Source organism: Pipistrellus kuhlii, unplaced genomic scaffold (genome assembly GCF_014108245.1).
Source record: "Pipistrellus kuhlii isolate mPipKuh1 unplaced genomic scaffold, mPipKuh1.p scaffold_m20_p_89, whole genome shotgun sequence".
Taxonomy (NCBI): Eukaryota; Metazoa; Chordata; class Mammalia; order Chiroptera; family Vespertilionidae; genus Pipistrellus; species Pipistrellus kuhlii.
Genome location: NW_023425594.1, coordinates 333,055 through 356,499, shown reverse-complemented (window position 1 = coordinate 356,499; position 23,445 = coordinate 333,055). Strand labels below are relative to the sequence as shown.

Genomic DNA, 23,445 nt, shown 5'->3' with positions numbered 1-23,445 from the left:
GGAACTCTGAGGAGTAGTTCAAAATGAAGACTACTAAAAAAATATTAAAGACTGTGGAGCAGGGAGGAGTTGTAGAATAGATCACCTTTTCATTTTATTTTATTGGAGGTAGAAGAGTAATTCAAAAAAGGTGAGATGTGGCCAAAACCGGTTTGGCTCAGTGGATAGAGTGTCGGTCTGTGGACTGAAAGGTCCCAGGTTCGATTCCAGTCAAGGGCATGTACCTTGGTTGCAGGCATATTCCCGGTAGGGGGTGTGCAAGAGGCAGCTAATCCATTTCTCTCTCTCATTGATGTTTCTAACACTCTATCCCTCTCCCTCTCTGTAAAAAAATCAATAAAATATATATATATAAAAAAAGAGCTGGTGCATATTTACTTCTTAATCACTTTCCAGGATTTCTTGTGACCGTTTGTGTGGCCTTGTGTGTTGCATCCAGTTTGGTTAACTTGCTTATGGGCCTGAGTGGGCAACTGTGGCACTCACTGGGCATGGGGTAGAGGGCCATAGGCAGTGGCACTTGAGTCCTTAAGGCTGTGAGTGGAGAAGGGACATCAAGTGCAGCAGCAGTAGACGTGGGCTCTGGGTAACTGAGATCTGATGTGGTTCTCAATAGAGGAGGTTGAAGAAAAAAGTTGGGTGGGAGGCCTTTATAGCAAAACTGAAGGCTGTGTCTTGGGTGTGGGCATTCAGAGTCAGGTTACTACTTGATACTGTTTGAACTTGCCATGAATTCTCTGGAACACACATGCTGAGGTCATATTACAAACAGTATCTATGATCTAATGGAACACACACGCTGAGGTCATATTACGAACAGTATCTTAGTCTAATGACTAAGACCAAGGAGATGTCTATGGGAGATGGGGCTATGGGAGTGCAGGTGTGAGGAAGGTGTGGGGAAAGGAGTGATGAGTTCTTGGAGAGGGAGTGTGAATTCATGGCCATAGATCCCTGATAATGACATAGAATGGATGCTTAGCTGAAACTGGTTTGGCTCAGTGGATAGAGTGTTGGCCTGCAGACTGAAGGGTCCCAGGTTCGATTCCGGTCAAGGGCATGTACTTTGGTTGTGGGCACATCCCTGGTAGGGGGTGTGCAGGAGGCAGCTGGTCAATGTTTCTCTCTCATCAATGTTTCTAGCTCTCTATCTCTCCCCTTTCCTCTCTGTGGAAAAATCAATAAAACATATTTAAAAAAAAAAAAAAAAAGAATGGATGTTTAGTCTATTCCTGGTGATAACTGGATGATACAATATGGGGAATTTTAGGATAATTCCTGGAAAGACTCATGTTGTGGCACTACATGCCAGGTCCAGAGTTTTGGTGTTATATAGGTGCACGCCTGCCTGTTTTTGTGGAACTAATGAGGTGATCTATTGGAATGGGATAGCATACATCACTGTCACCTGGGCTTGAAAATCTATACTATCTTGGGAAAGGAAGAAGAGTAAGAGAGGTGAGTTAGAATGTTGAAAAGAGGGTGATTAGGAACATCTCCTCATCTTCATGGTGTATATGTGTTGTCTTTGAAGCTGTGACTCTGGGAATGAAGCTGTCTGAGAGAAGGGTGATACAAAGAATTAAGTGGAATTAAGTGGAACAGGTAACACCCTAGGATTGGAATCAAAATGATGACCAGTGATTCGATGTTTTTTGTTTTTTGTTTTTAATATATTTTATTAATTTTCCACCGAGAGGAAGGGAGAGGGAGAGAGAGTTAGAAACATTGATGAGAGAGAAACATCGACCAGCTGCCTCCTGCACACCCCCTAACTGGGGATGTGCCCGCAACCAAGGTATAAGCCCTTGAACGGAATCGAACCTGGGAACCCCCCAGTCCGCAGGCTGACGCTCTCTCCACTGAGCCAAACCGGTCTCTGTGAGTGATGCAATGTTTTTCGGGGACTTGGGAGGAGAATGTTTTGTACAATGAGCTTATCACTCTACTTGATAGGTGTCAACTCACTCATATTTCTCTTTATGGCCAACATTAATCGGTACCCTGTGTTGGTGACACCCATTGCGTTGACCCTAAGTGTGAGGCCCTGAGGTCAGGTATAATCATTGTGGGCATCTGTTCTATTGCTGTGGAAGACACAGTCTCAGTAGAAATATAACGGGAGAGTGACTCTGGTGGATGCAAGGTCTGCTATTTTCTGTGATGTGGGGAGTGGAGGGAGCAGATGGATATGGAGAGTGGGAAGTATGACAAAAGAAAAGCCTAGGAGAGAAGCTGATCAATGACTGAACTGTCCCCATTACTACAGGACATGTACTTTGAGGACGTGGCCATTGCCTTCTCCCAGGAGGAATGGGAGCTCCTGGATGAGGCTCAGAGACTTCTGTACTGCGACGTGATGCTGGAAGTGTTTGCACTGGTCTCATCTGTAGGTAAGAGCTTCATATTGTCCCTGTGTCCTGAAGTGATGTCCTTTTTTTCCTTTGTTCTCAAACTATATCTTTCTCTCTCCCACAGCCAGACCCCGGGTTCTGCTAATTTTTTGCCTCTGTCTTGTCAAATGCACTTTGCTGAGCTGTGTGGAGAGCCCTGACCAATGGACTCTAGGAACATCCCTAACCCCTATTGCCTCAAAAAATGCAGAAAGTGTCTGGGAATTGGGAGTCTTACAGGCAGCTTAATGGGTCCCATCTTCCTCTTCCTCCCCCTGGGAGGGTGACAATACCCTCATTTATTTCCTTCTTCCCTCTTCCTCTAGGGAAAGGTGCTTTATGACAGCCTCTGCCAGGTTATGTTCTTCACTTACATGATCCATGGTCTATTCCTGCAAGACCCTTCTTCAATTATAAACAATTGAAGAAGGGTCTTGCAAGAATAAGCAATATTATAAACCATATTACCTTAGCTGAGTACTATTGCAGGCCAAATTGCTCTGGGACAAAGCAAACTGCCCTCCTTCGTTGTCTTTCATTAATACTTGGAGTACTTACAGTATTTATTTACTGCATCAGTACAGTAGAAGATTCAGGGAGAAACCTGGTTTGCTCATAAGGTGAACATGCAGGATGGTTTCAGAGGAGGTCTGGCCATGCTGAGTGACAACGGAGGGAAGGTATGACATAATGGTGGTAGCCAGATGGTATCAGGAACCACCTAATTTCCAACAGTAATTAGCGGCAGGTGCTACTGGCTGCAACCCATTTCTGCCTTCTTTTCCCCATACTTGACACGTTGCTGACCTGCATTTTATTGGTCACTTCCTGGTGTCTGGCTGCCCGTCACCTTTGTCACCTTTTTGCATCAACTGTTCCTCTGCACTGCTCCCTCTGCAGTATTCTCCTACATGGACTTGCACATATGCTATGAGGTGCTCATGCATGCTTAAGTATAGTCCTCAAATACCTGATAATTCATTTATTGAATTTCACTTGGAATAAGATATAGTCAACCTTATGCACAGCTTTCCCCCATCATCAGCAGATCAGCTCTGCTGAGCACCGTTAGCAGAAGACTGAGCTGGAGATGCATCTTCTCTCCCACGCGGTCCTTGCCATGTGTCTGTGTCATACTTCTGGTGAGGTCTTCCCTGTTTTGTGACCTTCAGAGGCCGAGACCTTCACAGAAGCTTCTTATTAATCCTTCCTGCGCATCTCTTATTTTCAGATAAGTGCATAGAACCCGTGTATTATGTGCAAAACACTCGAGCAATGCGACTTCCCCTGTCACCACAGGGAACCATCACTTCCTCCCCATTTCTCTGATTTCAGGTTGCTGGCACAAAACGGATGATGAGGAGGTCTGTCCCGAGCAGAGTGTATCTGTACAAGAAGAGTCACAGGTCATGGCTTCTACGACAGCACCAGCAACCCAGAGGACTCATCTGTGTAAGCGGTGTGTCTCTGTGTTAAAGGACATTCTGCACCTGACTGAGTCACAAACTGGAGACTTTGAGCAGAAAGCCTTCTTCCGTGATGCACGTGTGAGAGACTTCTGTTTCAGTGCAAACCCTCACCAGCAACACAGAGATGCCAGTGGAGAGAAACCCTGGAAAGAAGCTGTGGACGGGGCCTCGTTTGTGACCAGCTGCACCTTCTCCTTACCTTGGGTGCCTTCAACTAATTGGGAGGTTGGGGAAGACTTCCCAGCCATCCCAGACCTTCTCCAGCACCAGGCCCCTCTCAGCACCGAGGAGCCACACAGTGGCAGTGAGATTTCACAGGAATATCTCGTTGGAGAAAGTGTTCACCAGACTTGTAACTATGAAATATTTGGCAGCCACAACCAGGGATTTGTTCAGCATTCCAGTGCCTGCTCTGGAGCAGCGAAATATGAGTGTGACAGAGGTGGGGACGTTTTTAGACAAAACTTTCACCTCATTCAGCACAGAATAACTCACACTGGAGAAAAGCCCTATAAGTGTGCTGATTGTGGGAAGTCCTTTGGACAAAGGTCCAACCTCATTTCACACCACAGAGTTCACACTGGAGAAAAGCCCTATGAGTGTTCCGATTGTGGGAAATCTTTTACGAGAAATAACAACCTCCTTAACCACAAGAAAGTTCACACTGGAGAAAAACCCTATGAGTGTGCTGATTGTGGGAGATGTTTTAGGACAAATAATAACCTCCTAAACCACAAGACAGTTCACACTGGAGAAAAACCCTATGAGTGTACTGATTGTGGGAAATCTTTCAGGAGAAATAATAACCTCCTTAACCACAAGACAGTTCACACTGGAGAAAAACCCTATGAGTGTACTGATTGTGGGAAATCTTTTAGGAACAATAGTACGCTCCTTAACCACAAGGCAGTTCACACTGGAGAAAAGCCATATGAGTGTACTGATTGTGGGAAGTTTTTCAGGAGAAGGCTTCACCTCTTGGAACACATGAGGATTCACACTGGTGAAAAATCTTTTGAATGTAGTGTTTGTGGGAAGTTCTTTAGACTAAAGGGGCACCTCATTAAACACCACAGAGTTCATACCGGAGAAAAGCCGTATGAGTGTAGTGATTGTGGAAAGTCCTTCAGACAAAGACGCTCGCTCATGGACCACCACAGAAGTCACACTGGAGATAAGCCATATGAGTGTGGTGATTGTGGCAAGTCCTTCAGACAAAGACGCTCACTCCTGGACCACCACAGAAGCCACACTGGAGAAAGGCCTCATGAGTGTACTAAATGTGGGAAACGTTTTAGCAGCAAACCTAGCCTTGTTAGACATCTGAGAATTCACATTGGAGAAAAGCCTTAACTGTGTGGGGCATGGTTTATCTTTCTCACTCGACAACTCTGAAGGAGACTTAAATCCATTCACCTTTTATCTGAACATACACTGTGAGGAATTCCTCATAAGTGTGAGGTACAAGTGAGGCTTGAAGGAGCTGCATTGCACTTGCTATATCTTCCATGGACTCCACCCCATTGGTGTCACTGTGAAGTGTTTGTGGCTGAAGTGACCTCCTCCACCACCTGGCTCATCTGAACGGTGTGCATCAGTCACCGTCTCTGGTGCTCGGGGAAAGGAATTCTGTGTTCTCCCTGGTGCTTAAGTGAATACTCTGAGCACTTGGCAAGATCCTCATTCCTTACTCTCTGCCTGAGAAATGGACCTGACCCAGGTTTTATCCAGAGCCCCGTTCTCAGCCAAGAAGAGCTGCCTCTTTCAAGGACATTGTGGTGGTCACCTGCTGCTCTGGTGAATTCCTGCAAACTGATGGCTGTCGTTTTTGTGATTGTGATTTTGCTTTTGTGCCTTTAATTTTGTTGGTTCTATTCACCGCCTGGGTTGATTTGAAAACACAGTTTTGATGTGTCGGCATGTAGAGTTAACAGATATTGGGGGGATCTCAAACTTTCTGTGCTTCAGAAAGGATGGCTTGATGGCAGAAAATCCTTCTTTGTCCAATTTTCTTTGCTTTACTGCCCCAGGCTTGAAATAAAGACCATAGGACTTTGTGGGTTTGATCCCAGTCCACCATTTTGTCTGGATTGGGAGGCATCCAGTCATTGTGTTTCTCTCATCCCACTCTCAAAAAAAAAAAGACTGCCCTAACCAGTTTGGCTCAGTGGATAGAGCATCGGCCTGCGGACTGAAGGGTCCCAGGTTCGATTCCAGTCAAGGGCATGTACCTTGGTTCGGGGTACATCCCCAATAGGGGGTGTGCAGGAGGCAGCTAATCAATGTTTCTCATCAATGTTTCTAACTCTCCCCTCCTCTCTGTAGAAAAAAATATATATATATATTTTAAAAATAAATTTTAAAAAAAAGACCATCCACCCTTCTTCCCTAAGTTGGGCTCAGCCTGCACAGCCCACCTTTCCTCACTCTCCTGCCGTTGCCCAGGATGTTCCCCCTGCAGCTGGGCACTCTGTGTCCTGCCAGGAGCTGGCAGAGAGGAGCCCGAGGCAGGCCCCTGGGAGGGATTGGGGCTCTGTGCCCGCGTGAGAGGAGCTGTTAGGGCTCTTCTGTCTCCATGCAGAGGTCTCTCCCCCGGCTCTCCCCGTCCCCAGGCCCCTGGCCCTCTGCACCTGAACCTGCTTTCTCTGGGAGAAGCCCCCTGATGCTTGGGCCCCAAATCAGTTCACCTCAGGAAACGTTTACCTGTAGCAAGACCACACACCCCCCTGAGGTCCACTGGTGTACTTTGAGTCTATTTTTGCATTTTTGTTGTAATTTTCTACTTTGATTTTATTAAACACTAGAGGCCCGGTGCATGAAAATTCATGTACGGGGGTGGGGGTTGGGGTGGTCACTCAGCCCGACCTGGCCCCCTCACAGTCCAGGAGCCCTCACAGGATGTCTTACTGGCAGCTTAGGCTGGCATCTCTGCGGGAGGCGCCTGGCTGATCAGGTATATACTTTCTGGAGGCAGCACGGACTTCTTCCTTATTCCCTCTGTGGTTGGAGGACAGCGGACTAAGAGGTAGAGACAGAACTGTGGCCGGGCCTGGGGCTTTGGTAGGCAGCAAAGATGGGGAGAGGGCTGGGGAACGAGCGTCGGCCTGTGGACTGAAGGGTCCCAGGTTCGATTCCAGACGGGCAGACTCTAGACACATTTCCTTCGATTGCTCCTGGTTGGATGCTGAACAGCAGAGCTGGGTATGTTTTTCTCAAATTTAATTGTAAAAGCAATTAAGTCCCACTTGTAAGGTACACTTTTAAGGTAATCTGCCTTGCTAACAATCTACTTTTTTTTTTTTTTTTTTTAATTTTCAGCCATCATGTACTGTAGGCTTGATCATCACTCTATATTCTTTTTTAATAAATTTTTATTGATTTCAGATAGGAAAGGAGAGGGAGAGAGAAACATCAATGATGAAAGAATCATTGATCAGCCGCCTCCTGCCTGCCCCCTACTGGGATCAAGCCCCAACCTGGGCATATGCCCAGCCAGGAATGGCACCAGTGATCTCTTGGTTCATGGGTCCACTGCCGCCCATTGAACCACACCTGCTGGGTGCACTATTGTTTTCAACTTTTGAGCAATTACAGATGCCCCCATTTCCCTCTTCTCTGCTCCTACTACCCTGCCTCCATTGCTTGTAGGAGCTCACCACATTATTGTCTATGTCCAAGAGCTGTGCATATGTGTATATACTTTGTAACATATTGATTTTTAGAGAGGGAGAGAGAAATAGAAACATCAGTGATGAGAGAGAATCATTGTTTGGCTGCCTCCTGCATGCCCCCCACTGGGGATTGAGCCCCCAACCCAGGCATGCGTCCGTGGCCAGAACTGAACCTGGGACCTTTCAGTCCACAGGCTGACGTTGTATCCACTGAGCCAAACCGGCTAGGGCTGTACATACTTTAAATACATACATATATATGTTGACTTTGGACAGAGGAAAAGCACAAGAGAGAAGCATCAATAATGAGAATCACTGATTACCTGCCTCCTGCAAGCCCCCTCCGCAGTGGGAATTGAACACCTAACCCACGTCTGTGCTATGAGCAGGAATAGAATCCTGACCTCCTGGATATTAGGTTGATGCTCACCTTCTCAGCCCCACAAGCTGGGCTATCTTCTTTTGAAATATTTTTTTAAATATGTATTTTTTGTTGTTGATAATGTTACAGATGTCTCCCATTTCCCCCATGTATATGTTCTTTGGAGGATCTCTCCCAGTCCTCCCCCGCCTCACCCCTGGGAGGTCCGTCGGTCTGTCCCAGGTCACCAGGCCTCTGGGCCCATCTCCTCCCTCCCCAGCTCCACTGGCAGCGCCACACACCTTGTTCCTCAGATTCCTGGGCTGGAAAGCTAGCCCTAATCCGCGCGGCGTGGAAAACTACATTTCCCAGAAATCAATGCGCCTACGCAAGTGGCAATAAACGGTCTCCGCATCGGGTTAGGGCGGGACTTCCGGTGTCCTCTTCCTGGCGGACATTTTGACTTTTTCGAACTGTCCGTGTACCCGCGGGATACTGAGCGCCGCTCGCCAGGAGGAGGAGGCGTGGGGGGCGGCGTCCCGCCGGGCAGGGTGTCTGAGGCGGGGGGACCCCCACCCGGCGGGACTGGGTCCCCGGGCCCCCGCCTCCTCCCGCGGACACAGCGGCCCCGGCGGCCCTCCCGCCTCGGGGCGGCGCCGCTCAGGCCGCAGCCCAGGCCGCCGCCCGGAGCAGTGAGTGCCCGTGGGGGCCGCAGGGGCGGGCGGGGCCCGGGAGGCCGGGGCGGAGGGGGGCGGCCGGCCTGTGTGTCTAAAGGGACCGGGGCTTCCGGGAGGAGCCTGTCCTCCTCAGGGCCGGGCTGGCTGTGCGCACAGAGGGACGGAGCCCGAGGGGGCGGCGGCCCCGGGGCTGGGCCAGGCCCCGAGCAGCCTGGGCCCCGGGTCCTGGCGGGGGAGCCGGGCCCTCGGCGCCTTCCGCTCCCACAGGCCCTGCGGTCAGAGCCGCTCAGGGGCCGGGCTGTGGGCTGAGGTCAGGGCCTCCCACTGCGGGGGCCTCAGGCTGTGGGGCCTGGGCTGTCCAGCCGCTCCTCCTGCCCCGGGACCTGCAGACCCTCAGCCCAGGGTCCTGAGGCCACGGCTGGGGCTGGAGGGAGTGGGCCCTGGTTTGGGCACCGGGTGGGTGAGATGTGGGAGGGCCTCCCAGGCACAGGGACCGGGATGTGCAAAGGCTGGGGTGATGACTGAGCTGGCTCAGGAGCCATCATATATATATGAGAATAGACATATATGTGTATATATACGTACATACAGATGTATATGTGTATATACACGTGTCTGTTTTCATATAAATATGTGTGTATGTATATATTTTTTAATTGATTTTAAATATAGAAAGGAAGGGGGAGGGAGAGAGACAGACAGTGATGAGCAAGAAACAAGCATCTGCTTGCTGCCTGCACAGGCCATTGTATGGATCCAGCCCACCACCCAGGCAGGTGCCTGGACCAGGACTGGAACCTGCCACCTCTCTGCGCATGGCTCGGTGCTCAACCAACTCGGTCACGTCAGCCAGGGCTGTAGATCACTGTAATACCGGGAATCATGGTCAGGATGGTAATGTCTCAGCTCACAGGGACGGTGTGAGTTGGGGACTGGTTTCCTGCTGGGGCCCCCGTTTGAGGGAGGAGGGTGTCACAGCAAAGGAACAGAGGTGGTCATGTAGAGTGTCCGGAGAGAGAATGGTTTCCCAGCGGCCAAGGCCTTTACTTATTATTATTTTTAAATATATACATTTTATTGATTATTCACAGAGAGGAAGGGAGAGGGATAGAGAGTTAGAAACATCCATGAGAGAGAAACATCGATCAGCTGCCTCTTGCACACCCCTACTGGGGATGCGCCCGCAACCAAGGTACATACCCTTGACCGGAATCGAACCTAGGACCCTTCAGTTTGCAGGCCGATGGTCTATCCACTGAGCCAAACCTGGTTCGCGCCTTTACTTATTTTTATTTTATTGACTTCAGAAAGGAAGAGAGAAAGAAACATTAATGATGAGAGAATCGTTAATATGCTGCCTCCTGCACATCCCACACTAGGAGAGGAGCCTGCAACCTGGACATGTGCCCTTGATGGCAGTCAGGCCCAGGACCCTTCAACCTGCAGGCCGATGTCTATCCACTGAGTCAAACCAGTTAGGGCAGCTTAGACTCCTGAGTGGTCACCTGGGAGACGCACTGGGCTTGGTGCAGAGGGCCACCGGGGCCGGGACTGGAGTGACGGGCTGTGCCTGGTGAAGGGACATCAAGTGCAGCACCAGGGGAGGGCGCTCTGGGTGTCTGAGATCTGATGTGGTTCCCAGTAGGTGAGGTTGAAGGAAAAAACAGTAATGGAGGGCAGGACTCAGAGCTGCCTCTATGAGGGTGGACTCTCAGGGTCCGCGCAGGACTGGGTCCTGTTTGAAGTTGGCGAGCATTCTCCGGACCACACCTGCTGAGTAATGAGGAAGGACATGCCTGTGGGGGCCGGGCTGTGGGAGTGCAGGAGAGAGAGAGAGAGAGGTGTGGGAGAGAGTGATGTGCACGTGAGAGGGAGCGAGAATTCATGGCCACGGGGCCCTGGCATTGACAGGAGAGTGGATGAAGGCTGAGTCCGTTTCGGTGGGATCCGGATCGTACAATAAGGGGGATTTTATTTTATTTATTTATTTATTTATTTATTTATTTATTTATTAAATATATATTTTATTGATTTTTCACGGAGAGGAAGAGAGAGATAGAGAGTTAGAAACATCGATGAGAGAATCATCGATCAGCTGCCTCTTGCACACCCCCTACTGGGGATGTGCCCGCAACCAAGGTACATGCCCTTGCCCGGAATCGAACCCGGGACCTTTCAGTCCGCAGGCCGACGCTCTATCCACTGAGCCAAACCAGTCCCGGCCAATAAGGGGAATTTTAGAATAATTTCCTGAAAAGAGGGGTGCTGTGTGCCAGTTCCAGAGCTCAGATGTCATGTGTGCAAACGTGCCTGTTGCTGTTGAGGGATGACACAGCAGTGAGACCGCATACAGCGGTGTAGCCTGGGCTTGCATATCTGCCGGCACGGGGAAGGGAGATGAGAGAGAGATACACTACAGAGGGGATCAGTCAGTTTTGGAAAAGATGGTGATTAGGAAGTAAAGCCGTCCCTGTCACCCCGTATGGGTGCTCCCTGTGAAGTGGTGCCTCTGGGATCGAAGCATGTGGGACACGTGTGGTTCAGAGAGGTGTGTGCAGCAGGTGGTGCAAAGGGATGGCCTCGCAAACTGGAACTCGGGTTGAAAAGGTGAATCAGGGGCATAGGTGAATCGCCCATCGACTCCTCCTCCTCCTCTTCCTCTTCCCCCTCCTCCTCTTCCTCCCTTTCCTTCTCCCTCCCCCTATTGCTCCTCCCCCTCCTTCTTCTCCTCTTCCCCCCCCCCCTCCTCCTCCTCCTCCACCATGATTTTAGTGTCCTTGAGGTACAATCTGGGGGACTAAAGGGTATTGCCTGACAGGGCCATTGTCAGGTCACTCACACTCTCTTTATGGCCAACATCCCTCCCGCCCTGTGTTTGTGACACCCACTGCTATTGACCAGGGGCCGGCAGTGTGGCACATGGGCGTCCCAGAGCACAGGTGCCATCTCTGTGCCCGTCTGCCCTTACTGTTGCGGGAAGACACAGTGTCAGTGGGAATGAAAGGGCAGAGTGACTTTGGTGGACAGAGGCCTGGTATCTTCTCTGATGTGGGGAGTAGAGGAGCAGATGGCGTGGAGGGTGGGGAGAGTGAAAGACTCGGAATCTTAGGAGAGAAGCTGAACTGTCCCCTTTACCACAGGAGATGGACTTTGAGGACGTGGCCGTCGCCTTCTCCCAGGAGGAGTGGGGGCTCCTGGATGAGGCTCAGAGACTCCTGTACTGCGAGGTGATGCTGGAAGTGTTTGCACTAGTCTCATCTGCAGGTAAGACCTGCCCCTGCCGAAACCGGTTTGGCTTAGTGGTAGAGCGTCGGTCTGTGGACTGGAGGATCCCGGGTTCGATTCCGGTCAAGGGCATGTACCTTGGTTGCGGGCACATCCCTGGGGGGGCGGGGGGGTTGTGCAGGAGGCAGCTGGTCGATGTTTCTCTCTCATTGACGTTTCTAGCTCTCTAACTCTCTCCCTTCCTCTCTGTAAAAAATCAATAAAATACATTAAAAAAAAAAAAAAAAGACCTGCCCCTCCTCCCAGTGTCCTGAGGTGACGCCCCCTTTTCTCTTTATCCTCCAGATGTAGCTTTCCCCCACTGTCAGGCCAAAGCAGGGGCTCTGCTCATCCCCCCCACATTCCTGTTAACTGGGCCGTGGCTGCCAGTGATGAGCCATGTGGAGTGTCCGTGCAGTGGACCCCACAAACATCCATAACACAAGTTGTTCAAAAGCTGCAGGAAGCACTAACTGGTTTGGCTCAGTGGATAGAGCATCAGCCTGCAGACTGAAGGGTCCCGGGTTCAACTCCAGTCAAGGGCAAGTACCTTGGTTGTGAGCGCATCCCCAGTAGGGGGTGTGCAGGAGGCAGCTGATTGATGTTTCTCTCTCATCGATGTTTCTAACTCTCCATCCCTCTTCCTTCCTCTCTGTAAAAAAATATCGATAAAATATATTTATTTTTATTTATTTATTTTCTTTTTTATATATATATATTTTATTGATTTTTTACAGAGAGGAAGGAAGAGGGATAGAGAGTTAGAAACATCGATGAGAAACATCGATCACCTGCCTCCTGCACACCCCCTACTGGGGATGTGCCCGCAACCAAGGTACATGCCTTTGACCCGAGTCGAACCCAGGATCTTTCAGTCCGCAGGCCAATGCTCTATCCACTGAGCCAAACCAGTTTCGGCAAAATGCATTTATTTTTAAAAAGTACAGGAAGTGCCTGGGAGTCAGGAGTCTTGCAGGTAGCCCCCTGGGTGCATCTTGCCCCACCTCTTCACGATACAGTGATTGTGTCCACTCAGTGGCTTCCACTTCCGCCCCTTCCTCCAGCAAAGAGCTCTTTGTGACAGCCTGTGCCAGGGCGTGGTCTTTACTTGCATGAACCCTGGCTGTTCTTATAAGACCCTCCCTCATTGGGATACGACCTTACCAACCTCATTAACAGCTTGCCCCGTTCATCCCCAGACAAGCCCTACTGAGTGCTGTTAGCAGAAGACTTAGCTGGAGATCTGGCTTCTCTTCCATGAGGTGCTTGCCATCTTTGTGTCATATTTCTGGGGAGGTCTTTTCTGTATTGTAATCTTCAGAGGCCCAGACCTTCACAGCAGCTTCTTATTAACCCTTCCCGCACGCCTCTTATTTTCAGAAAGTTGCATGGAATCCATGTATTATGTGCAAAACACTTTTCTAATCGGATTTCCCCATGTCACCAAAACCAACATTCATTTACTCAGCATTTCTCTATTTTCAGGCTGTTGGCATAAAACAGATGATGAAGAGGAGTGTTCTGAGCAGAGTGTATCTGTACAAGGGGAGTCACAGGTCATGGCTTCTCAGGCAGCTCCAGCAACCCAGAGGACTCATCTGTGTAAGCGGTGTTTCTCTGTGTTAAAAGCTGTTCTGCACCTGACTGACTTAGAGCAGAAAGCCTTCTTCAGTGACACATGTGTGAGAGACTTCTGTTTCAGTGCCAACCCTCACCAGCAACACCGACATGCCAGTGGAGAGAAGCCCTGGAAGGAAGCTGTGGACTAGGCCTCATTTGTGACCAGGTGCAGCTTCTATTTGTCAGGGATGTCTTCAATCAGAATGGAGGTTGGGAAAGACTTCCCAGACATCTCACAGCTTCTCCGGCACCAGGCCCCTCTCAACACTGAGGAAGCACACAGTGGCAGTGAGACTTCACAGGAATTTCTCAGTGGAAAAAGTCATCACCATTGGAGTGAAGGTGAAAAAGCTGCAGGCCACAACCAGGAATCTGTACAACATCTGGCTGTCTGTTCTGGAGAAAATACTTATGAGTGTAACACATGTGGGAAAGTTTTTAGCCGTATCTGTAATCTCAATCGACATAGAAGCGTTCACGCCGGAGAAAATCCATATGAGGATAGTGATTGTGAGAAGGCTTTCGGTCAAAGCTCTTACCTCCATCAACGCAAGAGGATTTACACCGGTGAGAAACCTTTTGTATGCAGTGATTGTGGCAAGTGCTTCAGAGAAAAGTTAACCTTTGTTAAACACTACAGAATTCACACTGGAGAAAAGCCGTATGAGTGTACTGATTGTGGGAAGTCCTTCAGGCAGTCCTCGGCTCTCACATATCATCAAAGAGGTCACAGTAGAGAAAACTCTTATGAGTGTAGTGACTGTGGGAAGCTCTTCCATCAAAGGTCTTGCTTTACTATCCACCTTAGACTTCACAGTGGACAAAAGCCCTATGAGTGTACTGATTGTGGAAAGTCCTTCAGTCAAAGCTGTCATCTCACCCAGCACCAGAGAGTTCACACTGGTGAAAAACCTTTTGATTGCAGTGATTGTGGGAAGTCCTTTAGGCAGAAGTTTACCCTCATTCAACACCACAGAGTTCATACTGGAGAAAAGCCGTATGAGTGTACCGACTGTGGAAAGTCCTTCAGGCATGGCAATTCACTTACCCTACACAGGAGACATCACACTGGCGAGAAGCCTTATGAGTGTAGTGAATGTGGAAAATCTTTCCGGAGCAGCAGTCACCTCCTTTACCACAAGAGAACTCACACAGGAGAAAAGCCGTATGAGTGCAGTGATTGTGGGAAGTCCTTCAGCCAAAGATCCAAGCTCATGGACCACCACAGAAGTCACACTGGAGAAAGGCCTCATGAGTGCAGTGAATGTGGGAAAAGTTTTCGCTACAAACCTAGCCTTATCAGACATCTGAGAGCTCACACTGGAGGAAGTCCTTAACTGTGCAGGGGATGGTTTATCTTTCTCTCTACAGCACTGAAGGAGACTAAAACCCATTTACCTGAATACAAACACCTCTGGTCTGAACATACACTGTGGGGAATTCCTCATAAGTGTGAGGTACAAGTGAGGCTTGAAGGAGCTGCATTGCACCTGCTGTCTTCCATGGACTCCACCTCATTGGTGTCACTGTGAGGATTTGTGGCTGAAGTGACCTCCTCCACCACCTGGCTCAGCTGAACAGTGTGCATCAGTCACCACCCCTGGTGCTCGGGGAAAGGAATTCTGTGTTCTCCCTGGTGCTTGAGAAATTTTTGAATACGCTGGGCTCTTGGCGGGATCTTCATTCCTTTTTCTCTAAGTAGAGATTGCACCTGACCCAGGATTTGCCCAAAGCCCCCATTCTCAGCCAAGAAGTCCTACCTTTCAGGGGCATTGTGGGTCTCCCCTTTTGCTGTCACGAGTTGCTTCAGCTTCTCACTCACCAGCCTGCAAACCGCTTGCTGTGCACGGCTCTGGACGGTGCCGTTTCTGTAGCAGCGTTTTTGCTTTTGTACCTTTAGTCCTGGTGGTCCTGGTCGCCGCCTGGGGTGGTTTGCAAGCACAGTTGTGGCCTGTCAGCACGTAGAGTTACCAGATACCGTGGGGATCCCACGCTCTCTGTGCTACAGGAGGGACACAGAAAGGCAGGAAATCACTCTTTTTCCAATACTGACTTAGTTTGCATTACTGCCCAAGGCCTTGAAATAAAGACAGGGTGACTTTGCGGTTCTTTCATGCAGGTTTCACCCCACGTCTGCTAGTGTGGGAGGCATCCAGTCATTGTGTTTCTCTCTCTCTCTTTCCTGTCTCATCTTTTCCCTCCCTACCTTACATTTTTATTTTAAAAAAAGAAAAAAGGGACATCCATCCTGAATCATTAAGATGGGGTGTCAGCCTGCACAGCCCACCTTCCCTTATTGTTTCCTGCCGTTGCCCGGGATGTTCCCCCTGCAGGTGGGCACGCTGTGTCCTGCCCAGGAGCTCGCAGAGAGGAGCCAGCGGCAGGCCCCTGGGAGGGATTGGGGCTCTGTGTCCGCCTGAGAGGAGCTTCCAGGGCTCTTCTGTCTCCATGCAGAGGTCTCTCCCCAGCTCTCCCCGTCCCCTGCCCCTCGCCCGCTGACACTGAACCTGCTTTCTCTGGAGAAGAAGCCCCCTGATGCTTGGGCCCCAAATCAGTTAATCTTTGGAAAGTCCTGCCCCTGGCCAGCCCACACTCACACCTGAGGCCCACTGGTGGTGTCTCTGTTTTTGCATTTTGGGGTTATTTTCTGCTTTGATTTTATTAAAAATAAGTATCCCCTTCAACAACCCCCAGTGCCCAGCAGTCCTGGAGGTGCCGTGGACTCTCCATGAAATTGTACCGTGTGTTGTCAATGGTCAAATCATTCTGCAATACAAGCATTTCCAGAAGGAGAGGCTTGGCCTCAACATGATGCCACATTGGGGGAGGGTGGTTGTGGTTGGTGTGCCACCTCCCTACATCCGGCCTGAAGAGCAGAGCCCCCTGCCGTGAGGGGATGGAGCCTGGACTCGGGGACAGTGTGCTCTGGGGTGTGTGGCTGATGGCGCAGAGGTTGGGGGCCGTGGACAGGGCTGGCGAGGTGTTTGCCGTCAGCACGTGGGTGGGAAGGCTGAGGCGAGGCTCTGGGGATGAGAACCTGAATCAGGCTGGATTGTGGGGCAGCAGCCACGGCGGCACAGCCGAGACCTGTACGGACCTAGAGTGTGGACACTGTTGGGCTGGACTTTTCCAGAATCTGGAGGTACAGAGTTTCTTGCCCCTGGGAACTGGCGTTCTAGTGGAGGGCAGCCCACAAACAACGGGGTAGGGTAGTGAGGGCAGGTGACAGGAGCTCAGGGGGGAGGGGAAGCCTGGGGTGGTCAGTGGGGTGGCCCTGAGGAAGTCCATTTAGGAGCTGAAGGGAGTTCACCTTGCCTGGTTTGGACAACGAGGATCAGAAAGTGGTCCTGCCTGGGTGGTGGGCTCTGTGGGAGGACCTGACCTTCCTCTCAGGAGGCCTCACAGTTTGCGTACAGCCCCAGGCTGCATTCTGAGGGGCTGATGTGTGGAACCTTCAGCGAAATCCCTGCCCAGCCAAAACCGTATTGGCTCAGTGGTAGAGCATCGGTCTGCGGACTGAAAGGTCCCGGGTTCGATTCTGGTCAAGGGCAAGTACCTTGGTTGTAGGCACATCCCCAGTGGGGGGTGTGCAGGAGGCAGCTGATAAATGTTTCTCTCATTGATATTTCTGGCGCTCTGTCTCTCTTCCTCTCTGTGAAAAATCAATAAAATATATATATTTTAAAATTATTAAAAAAAAAAAAAAAGAGGGGCGGCCTATTTTCCACTCAGAAATCAAAGCCCACCTATTCAGAAATCAAAGCCCACCTATTCTACTTCCCAGGCACCTCGAAGCTGAGCTTTAATCTGTTCACACAATGAGCCCTTTTTCCCAATGGACTACATTTCCCAGAAAGCCCAGAGTGTAGAGGCAGCAACGCTGTAGGAAGAGACTACATTTCCCAGAATGCAGAGCTGGAATGGCAGCATCACTGTGGGGAAGGACTACAATTCCCAGAATGCCCAGCGTGGAATGGCAGCACCGCCATCCAATAAGAACGTAGGGAAGAGGGAGTCCTGCGGATGACGCATTGCGAGAGAGCGGTACTTCCGGCTACTGCATTGGCGGCCACGTTAGCGGCTCCGTGTTTTGTAGGAGATTCCGGAGGGCTCGGTCCGGGTGCGGGTGCCGGTCCACAGGCGGCGGGAGCCGTTCTCCCCGCCGCACGGATGCGGGTGTGAGGCTGAGGGACCCGCCCGCAGGTCCGATGGCGGCGGCCGCGCCCCGGCGCCCGGCTGAGTTGAGCGCGTCCCGCCTCCCGCCCGGCCCCGGCCGCGTCAGGCCCGGAGGCGCTGGGGGCCGGGGGGCCGGGCCGGGCGCCGGCTGCGGGGGTCAGCGGGGCCGGGGAGGCCGGGCCGCGGGGCCCCAGGACCGCGTGTCTCCGGGCGGCCCCTCCCCGGACCCCGGACCCCGGCCCGCGGCTGCGGAAGGGCTGGCGGGACCCCAGGGAAGGGGAGGTGACCCTGGCCCCGGCCCCCACCCTCACAGCCACTGGAATGTCTTTTCTCGGATTTGACCAGGGGATTATGGTCAGATTAATGCGCAAGAAACACAGCCAATTTTTTAAAATATATATTTTACTGATTTTTTTCACAGACGAAGAGAGAGGAAAGGGAGTGAGAGTTAGAAACATCGATGGGACAGAATCATAGATCAGCTGCCTCCTGCACATCCCCTACTGGGGATGCGCCCGCAACCAAGGTACATGCCCTTGACCGGAATCGAACCCAGGACCCTTCAGTCCACAGGCCCACGCTCTATCCACTGAGCCAAACCGGTTGCGGCTACATTCAATTTTTAATGACGAAACAGTCAGTATTCTTGTTTATTAATTTAGCCTTGATTTTTTTTAAAATATATTTTAATGATTTTTTTTTACAGAGAGGAAGGGAGAGGGATAGAGAGTCAGAAACATCGATCAGCTGCCTCCTGCACATCCCCACTGGGGATGTGTCCACAACCAAGGTACATGCCCTTGACCGGAATCGAACCTGGGACCTTTCATTCCGCAGGCTGATGCACTATCCACTGAGCCACACTGGTTTTGGCTGTCCCTTTTTTGTGATTGGAGCACAGGCGGACAGTCTTTCCCTCCTGGGTAATTCAAAGGGAAACGTTGGCCTTTGCCATTTCAAGAAGACGGCCACCAGGGGGACTGCAAGCCATGTGGCCAACATGGCGGCAGGCAAGTCATGTGGTCCAAAATGGCGGCCTTCTAAACTGTTCTTTGACAGAAAAGATGATTTGTTTATTCTCACACAGGGCATGGTGACCTTTAAGGATGTGGCCCTGTCCTTCTCCTCGGAGGAATGGGAGCTCCTGGATGAGGCTCAGAGACGCCTGTACCACGATGTGATGCTGGAGAACCTGACACTGATAACCTCCTTGGGTGAGGATTTCAAACACACATCCACCCCCATACCCCCCCCATTTCATGGGCAGTAACGTCTGCCCTTCCCTTTTCCCCCAGTAGCAGGTCTGTCCTCACACCAGGACTATGGTACTGATTTCTTCCCCAGACCCCTGGGTAGGTGCTGTGCTTAGACCCCTGAAGAGCTGCTCTGCTTATACACCTGTATAGGTGCTGTACTTAGTGGGATTGAGGTCTGTGACTGGCCCTCTCCTTCCTTGAAGAGCCCCAGAGTTGCAGGAAAGAATCAGGGCAGGAATCTTACAGTGAACCCATGCACCTGACTTGCTTCTCCTTGTCGAAATGACTTTGTTCAGATCTTAGGCCCTTGTGTAACTAGGTTCTTCTGCCTCCGCCTAGTAGCATTGTCTCAGGCCTGCCGGGGCCAGGAATCCCCATCACTGGTATGGTTCCTCCTCCCAGGGACTGTGGGCTATTCTTGCAAGACCCTCCTTCCAAGTTCTCTGGGTAGTATTTGGTTTTTCTGTTGGCTGTGATGAGCTGAATTGTTCTGGGTTGGTGCTGGTTACTCGTGTGTGCTGTCCTTCTCTTAGTATCTGTATAAGGTGCCATGCATTTGCTCACTGAGGGAGTTGGGTTGGATTAGAAAGAGGTGTTTCATGGGATGTACATGAAGCCAGGCTCAGCAAAATGTTAGGAGTGGCACCTGGAAGCGGCTGCAATGCCAGGGCTGTGTTCAACTCACACCAGACACCTACTGTGTTGGACTAGTGTTTTGATCCCATGCCTGGGGCTACATTTCATTTCTGCCTGTCTATCCCCTTCCCTGAAACTTGCACCGATTTCTCAGCTCTATCACTTATCACTTCTACTCTCACCTCCAGCCTCACATCTCTGCACTGTGTGTGTCTAGCCTGTTTTTCTCACCACGCCATCTGAGGTGCTTTCCTCATTGGCCCCTATGCATCGTGTCCTGAGGTGTGTGCATATTTCTAAAAGTCCTGAATGCCAGCTGCCAGGTTATTTAGTGAGGTTCTTTAGCGAAGTCGTTGTTGAAGTGAACAGGGGACCCTGTGTCTGCTCTCTGTGTACACTGCCTGGTTGGGTCCTTCACCTCATGAGGCCTCCCCCAGTCTGTGCTCCTCATGGCCCAGTACTGGAGCAGCCCCATCCTCAGTGTGTGCTCACTCCCTGGTCCTGCACATAATGCCATGGACTCGTTCCTGGATGTGTCAGGCACACGAGAGAGGACTGCCCCTTCCCTCCAGAGGCAACATGCACTTAACCAGCACTTTTCACTTTCAGGTTGTAGGCATGGAGCCCAGAATGAGGAGGCCCCTTGTGAGCTCAGAAATTCTTTACAAGGAGTGTCAGAGGTCAGGACTCCCCCGGAGGCCCATCCTTGTGAGCTGTGTGGTGTGGACGTGGGAGACATTTTGCACTTCACTGAGCACCCGGGAACGCATCCTGGGCAGAAGCTGTACCAGATGGGGGCATGTGAGGAACAGTTGGATGTGAGCACAGAACGTGAGCATCAGAAGCAGCTCACAGGAGAGATGTGCTTCAGAGGCCACGTGGAGAGAGCCTCATTGGTAAAGGACTGCAAATTCTGTGTGCCGGGGAAGCCCGGTTCCTGTGAGGAGGTTTTGACGGACTTCCTGGCCAGCTCAGGATTTCTCCAGCATCAGGCCCCACACACCAGGGAGAAGTCAAACAGGGGAGCTGAGTGTGCTGCAGACTCCCACAACGGAAAATCTCTCTCTGATTCAGAATACTCTAAAGATTTTAATTGCAAATGCAAGCTTGTTCAAGACCGGAGACTCCTCACCCGAGAAAGATGCCACATGAGCAATGAATGTGGAAAGTCGTATGGCAAAAGCTACAGTCTTAATGACCATTGGAGAGTTCACACTGGGGAAAAGCCTTATGAGTGTGGGGAATGTGGGAAGTCCTTTAAGCAAAACTCTAGCCTCATTCAACACCGGAGAGTTCACCCTGGAGTGCGGTCTCACAATTGTGAGTTATGTGGAAAATTATTTAGCAAAAAGTCCAACCTCATTAAACATGGAAGAATCCACACTGGAGAAAAGCCTTATGAGTGCGGGGAATGTGGGAAGTCCTTTAGCCAAAGCTCTGCACTCCTTCAACACCGGAGAGTTCACACAGGAGAGAGGCCTTATCTGTGCAGTGAATGTGGGAAGTTCTTTACCTACCACTCCAATCTCATAAAACACCAGAAAGTTCACTCTGGATCCAGGCCCTATGCCTGCAGCGAATGTGGGAAATGTTTTAGCCAAAGCTCTGTGCTTCTTGAGCATCAGAGAATTCACACTGGAGAAAGGCCTTATGAGTGCAGTGAATGTGGAAAATTCTTCACTTACAAATCTAGTTTCTTAAAACACCAGAGAGTTCACACTGGGGAAAGGCCGTATGAGTGCAGTGAATGTGGGAAATTTTTTTCTTGCAGCTCTAGTCTCATTAAACACATACGAATTCACACTGGAGAAAGGCCTTATGAGTGTAACCAGTGTGGGAAATCTTTTAGACAAAGCTTTGTGCTTTCTCAGCATCGGAGAATTCACACTGGAGAAAGGCCTTACCAGTGCAGTGAATGTGGGAAATTTTTTACTTACAGCATTAGTCTCTTAAAACACCAGATCTCACACCAGAGAAAGGCCTTATGAGTGTAGCAGGGGTCCTCAAACTTTTTAAAGTGGGGGCCAGATCACGGTCCCTCAGAGAGCTGGAGGGCCGGACTATATGAACTACTAATTCCTACTGTAACACCTCGGCTGCGCTCACTGCCCAAAAAACCTGGCGGGCTGGATCAGACTCCTCTGCGGGCCGCATGTGGCCCGCGGGCCGTAGTTTGAAGATGCCTGGTGAATGTGGAAATCTCTTAGGCATAGTTCGAGCCTCATTAAACATCAGAGATTTTCCTTCGGTAAATAGAGCCTCAGACTGTAGACTGAAGGGTCCCAGGTTCAATTCTGGTCAGGGGCACATGCTTGGGTTACAGGCTTGATCCCTAATATGGGGATCTTCTCTCTCTCCCTCTCCCTCTCTCCCTCCATCCCTCCCCCAATCAATGTATTTTCCGGCGTATAAGGCGACCCCCTAATTTTACAGTTAAAACATAGGTTTAGGCCTATTTTCGCTGTAGAAGACTACCCCCCACTTCTGAGGCAACACCAGTTCTTTTTTTAATAGACCGCCTCTCTGACTCTGGCCAACCTGAGCAGGCTTTTTACTAGAACACAGTGTAGCTTCAGGTACAGAACATGTACACAGTGTTCTAGTAAAAAGCCTGTTTTAACCGTAAAATTAGGGGGTCGTCTTATACGCCGGAAAATACGGTAATATTTCACTCCTTTTCCCTTTCGCCCTGGAATCAATTTTAAAAAATTGAAGATTTCACACTGCATAAAGGCCTTTTGACTAAGCAAAGTAATTTTATCTCCAATTCCAGCACCTAAAACACCATGTCACATTGGATGAAGACCTGAGTGTGGCAAGTGCGGGAAATTGTTTGCCAAAATTTAGTATTTTATCCAGAGAATTCACATTGGATAAAGACCTTATGAGAGGAGGGGATATGAGACCTTCAGCCAAAGGAACTTACGTTATTGAATACCAAAATATTTTATTTTTAAATATGTTTTATTGATTTTTTACAGAGAGGAAGGGAGAGAGATAGAGAGCTAGAAATGTCAATGAGAGAGAAACATCGACCAGCTGCCTCTTTCACACCCCCTACCGGGGATGTGCCCGCAACCAACGTACAAGCCCCTGACCGGAATCGAACCCGGGACCTTTCAGTCTGCAGACCGACGCTCTACCACTGAACCAAACCGGTTTCTGCTCAAAATAATTTTTTTTTTTTTTAAGTATTTGGTGCCATCTTTATCTTAATTGTAAAAATAATGTATTGATTTTAGAGAGAAACATCAATGTGAGAGAATAGCAACTGAGAAACTGGCATCCCCTGGTTGCATGGGATGACACCCAACCAACTGAGGCACATCAGCCAGGCCACCACAGATCTGAAATGGGAGAACTGCCTTAACGTCACAGGCATATGCTATTTCTTTGTTCAATATACCAGAACTGGAAGAGATCCCTTATGAAGGTCCCATTTGCCTATATTCATCTGAGCTACAAATTCCAGTGTGGGAGCTACATTGCACTTTTTAACCTGCCCAGGGCCATGGCCAGATTTATATCACTTGGCACTTCTGTTGCAGAAGCCATTTCAACTCTACCTCATGGCTGGAGCCCGTAGTGTGGAACATTTATCCATCCCAGAATGTCCTGGCAAGTGCGTCCCAGTGTTCTCTCATTGGTGGGACAATTCATGAGTTGGTTGAGCACTTACTCTTTATATCATATATCATTTTTTTTTACAGAGAGGAAGGGAGAGGGATACAGTGTTAGAAACAGATCAGCTGCCTCCTGCAAACTCCCCACTGGGGATGTGCCCGCAACCAAGGTACCATTATCAAACCTAGGACCCTTGCGTCCTCAGGCTGATGTTCTGCTCTGTCCACTGACCAAAAATGGTTAGGGCTGAGCACTTACTCTTACCCATTTTTTTTTTTTTTTTCTGGTAAGTTAAGTC

The 23,445-nt window shown here is 50.1% G+C and overlaps 3 protein-coding genes and 3 long non-coding RNA genes across 7 annotated transcripts in view; 3 read left to right on the top strand and 3 right to left on the bottom strand.

Moving 5' to 3' along the window:
* LOC123651834 overlaps window positions 1-14,656 on the bottom strand; it is a 48,205-nt gene extending 33,549 nt beyond the window's left edge. Inside the window, exons 1-2 of the long non-coding RNA XR_006740791.1 lie at window positions 14,592-14,656; window positions 2,099-2,103 (exon numbers count right to left, since the gene is read on the bottom strand). This is a non-coding gene — a long non-coding RNA (uncharacterized LOC123651834). The remainder of the gene's footprint in view (window positions 1-2,098; window positions 2,104-14,591) is intronic.
* The window catches only part of LOC118712380 (zinc finger protein 154), a 280,454-nt gene that overhangs the window by 216,115 nt on the left and 40,894 nt on the right, over window positions 1-23,445 (bottom strand). The gene's annotated exons all lie outside the window — the stretch shown is intronic.
* LOC118712392 (zinc finger protein OZF) lies at window positions 1,825-13,767 on the top strand. 2 transcript variants are annotated; one of them, XM_045577357.1, is made up of 2 exons: window positions 1,825-2,393; window positions 13,321-13,767. In XM_045577357.1, exons 1-2 carry the CDS (start codon window positions 2,243-2,245, stop codon window positions 13,602-13,604), a joined length of 435 nt encoding a protein of 144 aa, XP_045433313.1. In that variant the 5' UTR covers window positions 1,825-2,242; the 3' UTR covers window positions 13,605-13,767. The 2 variants fall into 2 exon arrangements, with proteins under 2 accessions (XP_045433313.1, XP_036281956.1); XM_036426063.2 differs by lacking the exon at window positions 13,321-13,767 and adding an exon at window positions 3,729-5,922 and having other exon boundaries at window positions 1,939-2,393.
* LOC118712421 lies at window positions 4,057-13,794 on the bottom strand. Its single transcript, XR_004986035.1, has 2 exons — window positions 13,756-13,794; window positions 4,057-4,186 (listed from the first exon to the last, which is right to left on the bottom strand). It is a non-coding gene; the product is annotated as an uncharacterized LOC118712421 (long non-coding RNA).
* On the top strand, window positions 16,179-16,929 carry LOC123651835. The gene is made up of 2 exons (XR_006740792.1): window positions 16,179-16,723; window positions 16,891-16,929. It is a non-coding gene; the product is annotated as an uncharacterized LOC123651835 (long non-coding RNA).
* Window positions 18,424-21,572, top strand: LOC118712390 (zinc finger protein 154). Its single transcript, XM_045577356.1, has 2 exons — window positions 18,424-18,845; window positions 20,133-21,572. The coding sequence occupies exons 1-2, from the start codon at window positions 18,473-18,475 to the stop codon at window positions 21,509-21,511; spliced, it is 1,752 nt and encodes a 583-aa protein (XP_045433312.1). The 5' UTR covers window positions 18,424-18,472; the 3' UTR covers window positions 21,512-21,572.

What these genes read in the sequence shown, in the direction of transcription:
- LOC118712392 (XM_036426063.2), top strand. Translation starts at nt 2,243, where the DNA reads ATGACTGAACTGTCCCCATTACTACAGGACATGTACTTTGAGGACGTG. An exon ending in TGCACTGGTCTCATCTGTAG is followed by an intron (nt 2,394 to 3,728) that starts GTAAGAGCTTCA and finishes CTCTGATTTCAG; the next exon opens with GTTGCTGGCACAAAACGGAT.
- LOC118712390 (XM_045577356.1), top strand. Translation starts at nt 18,473, where the DNA reads ATGCACTATCCACTGAGCCACACTGGTTTTGGCTGTCCCTTTTTTGTG. An exon ending in GACACTGATAACCTCCTTGG is followed by an intron (nt 18,846 to 20,132) that starts GTGAGGATTTCA and finishes TTTCACTTTCAG; the next exon opens with GTTGTAGGCATGGAGCCCAG.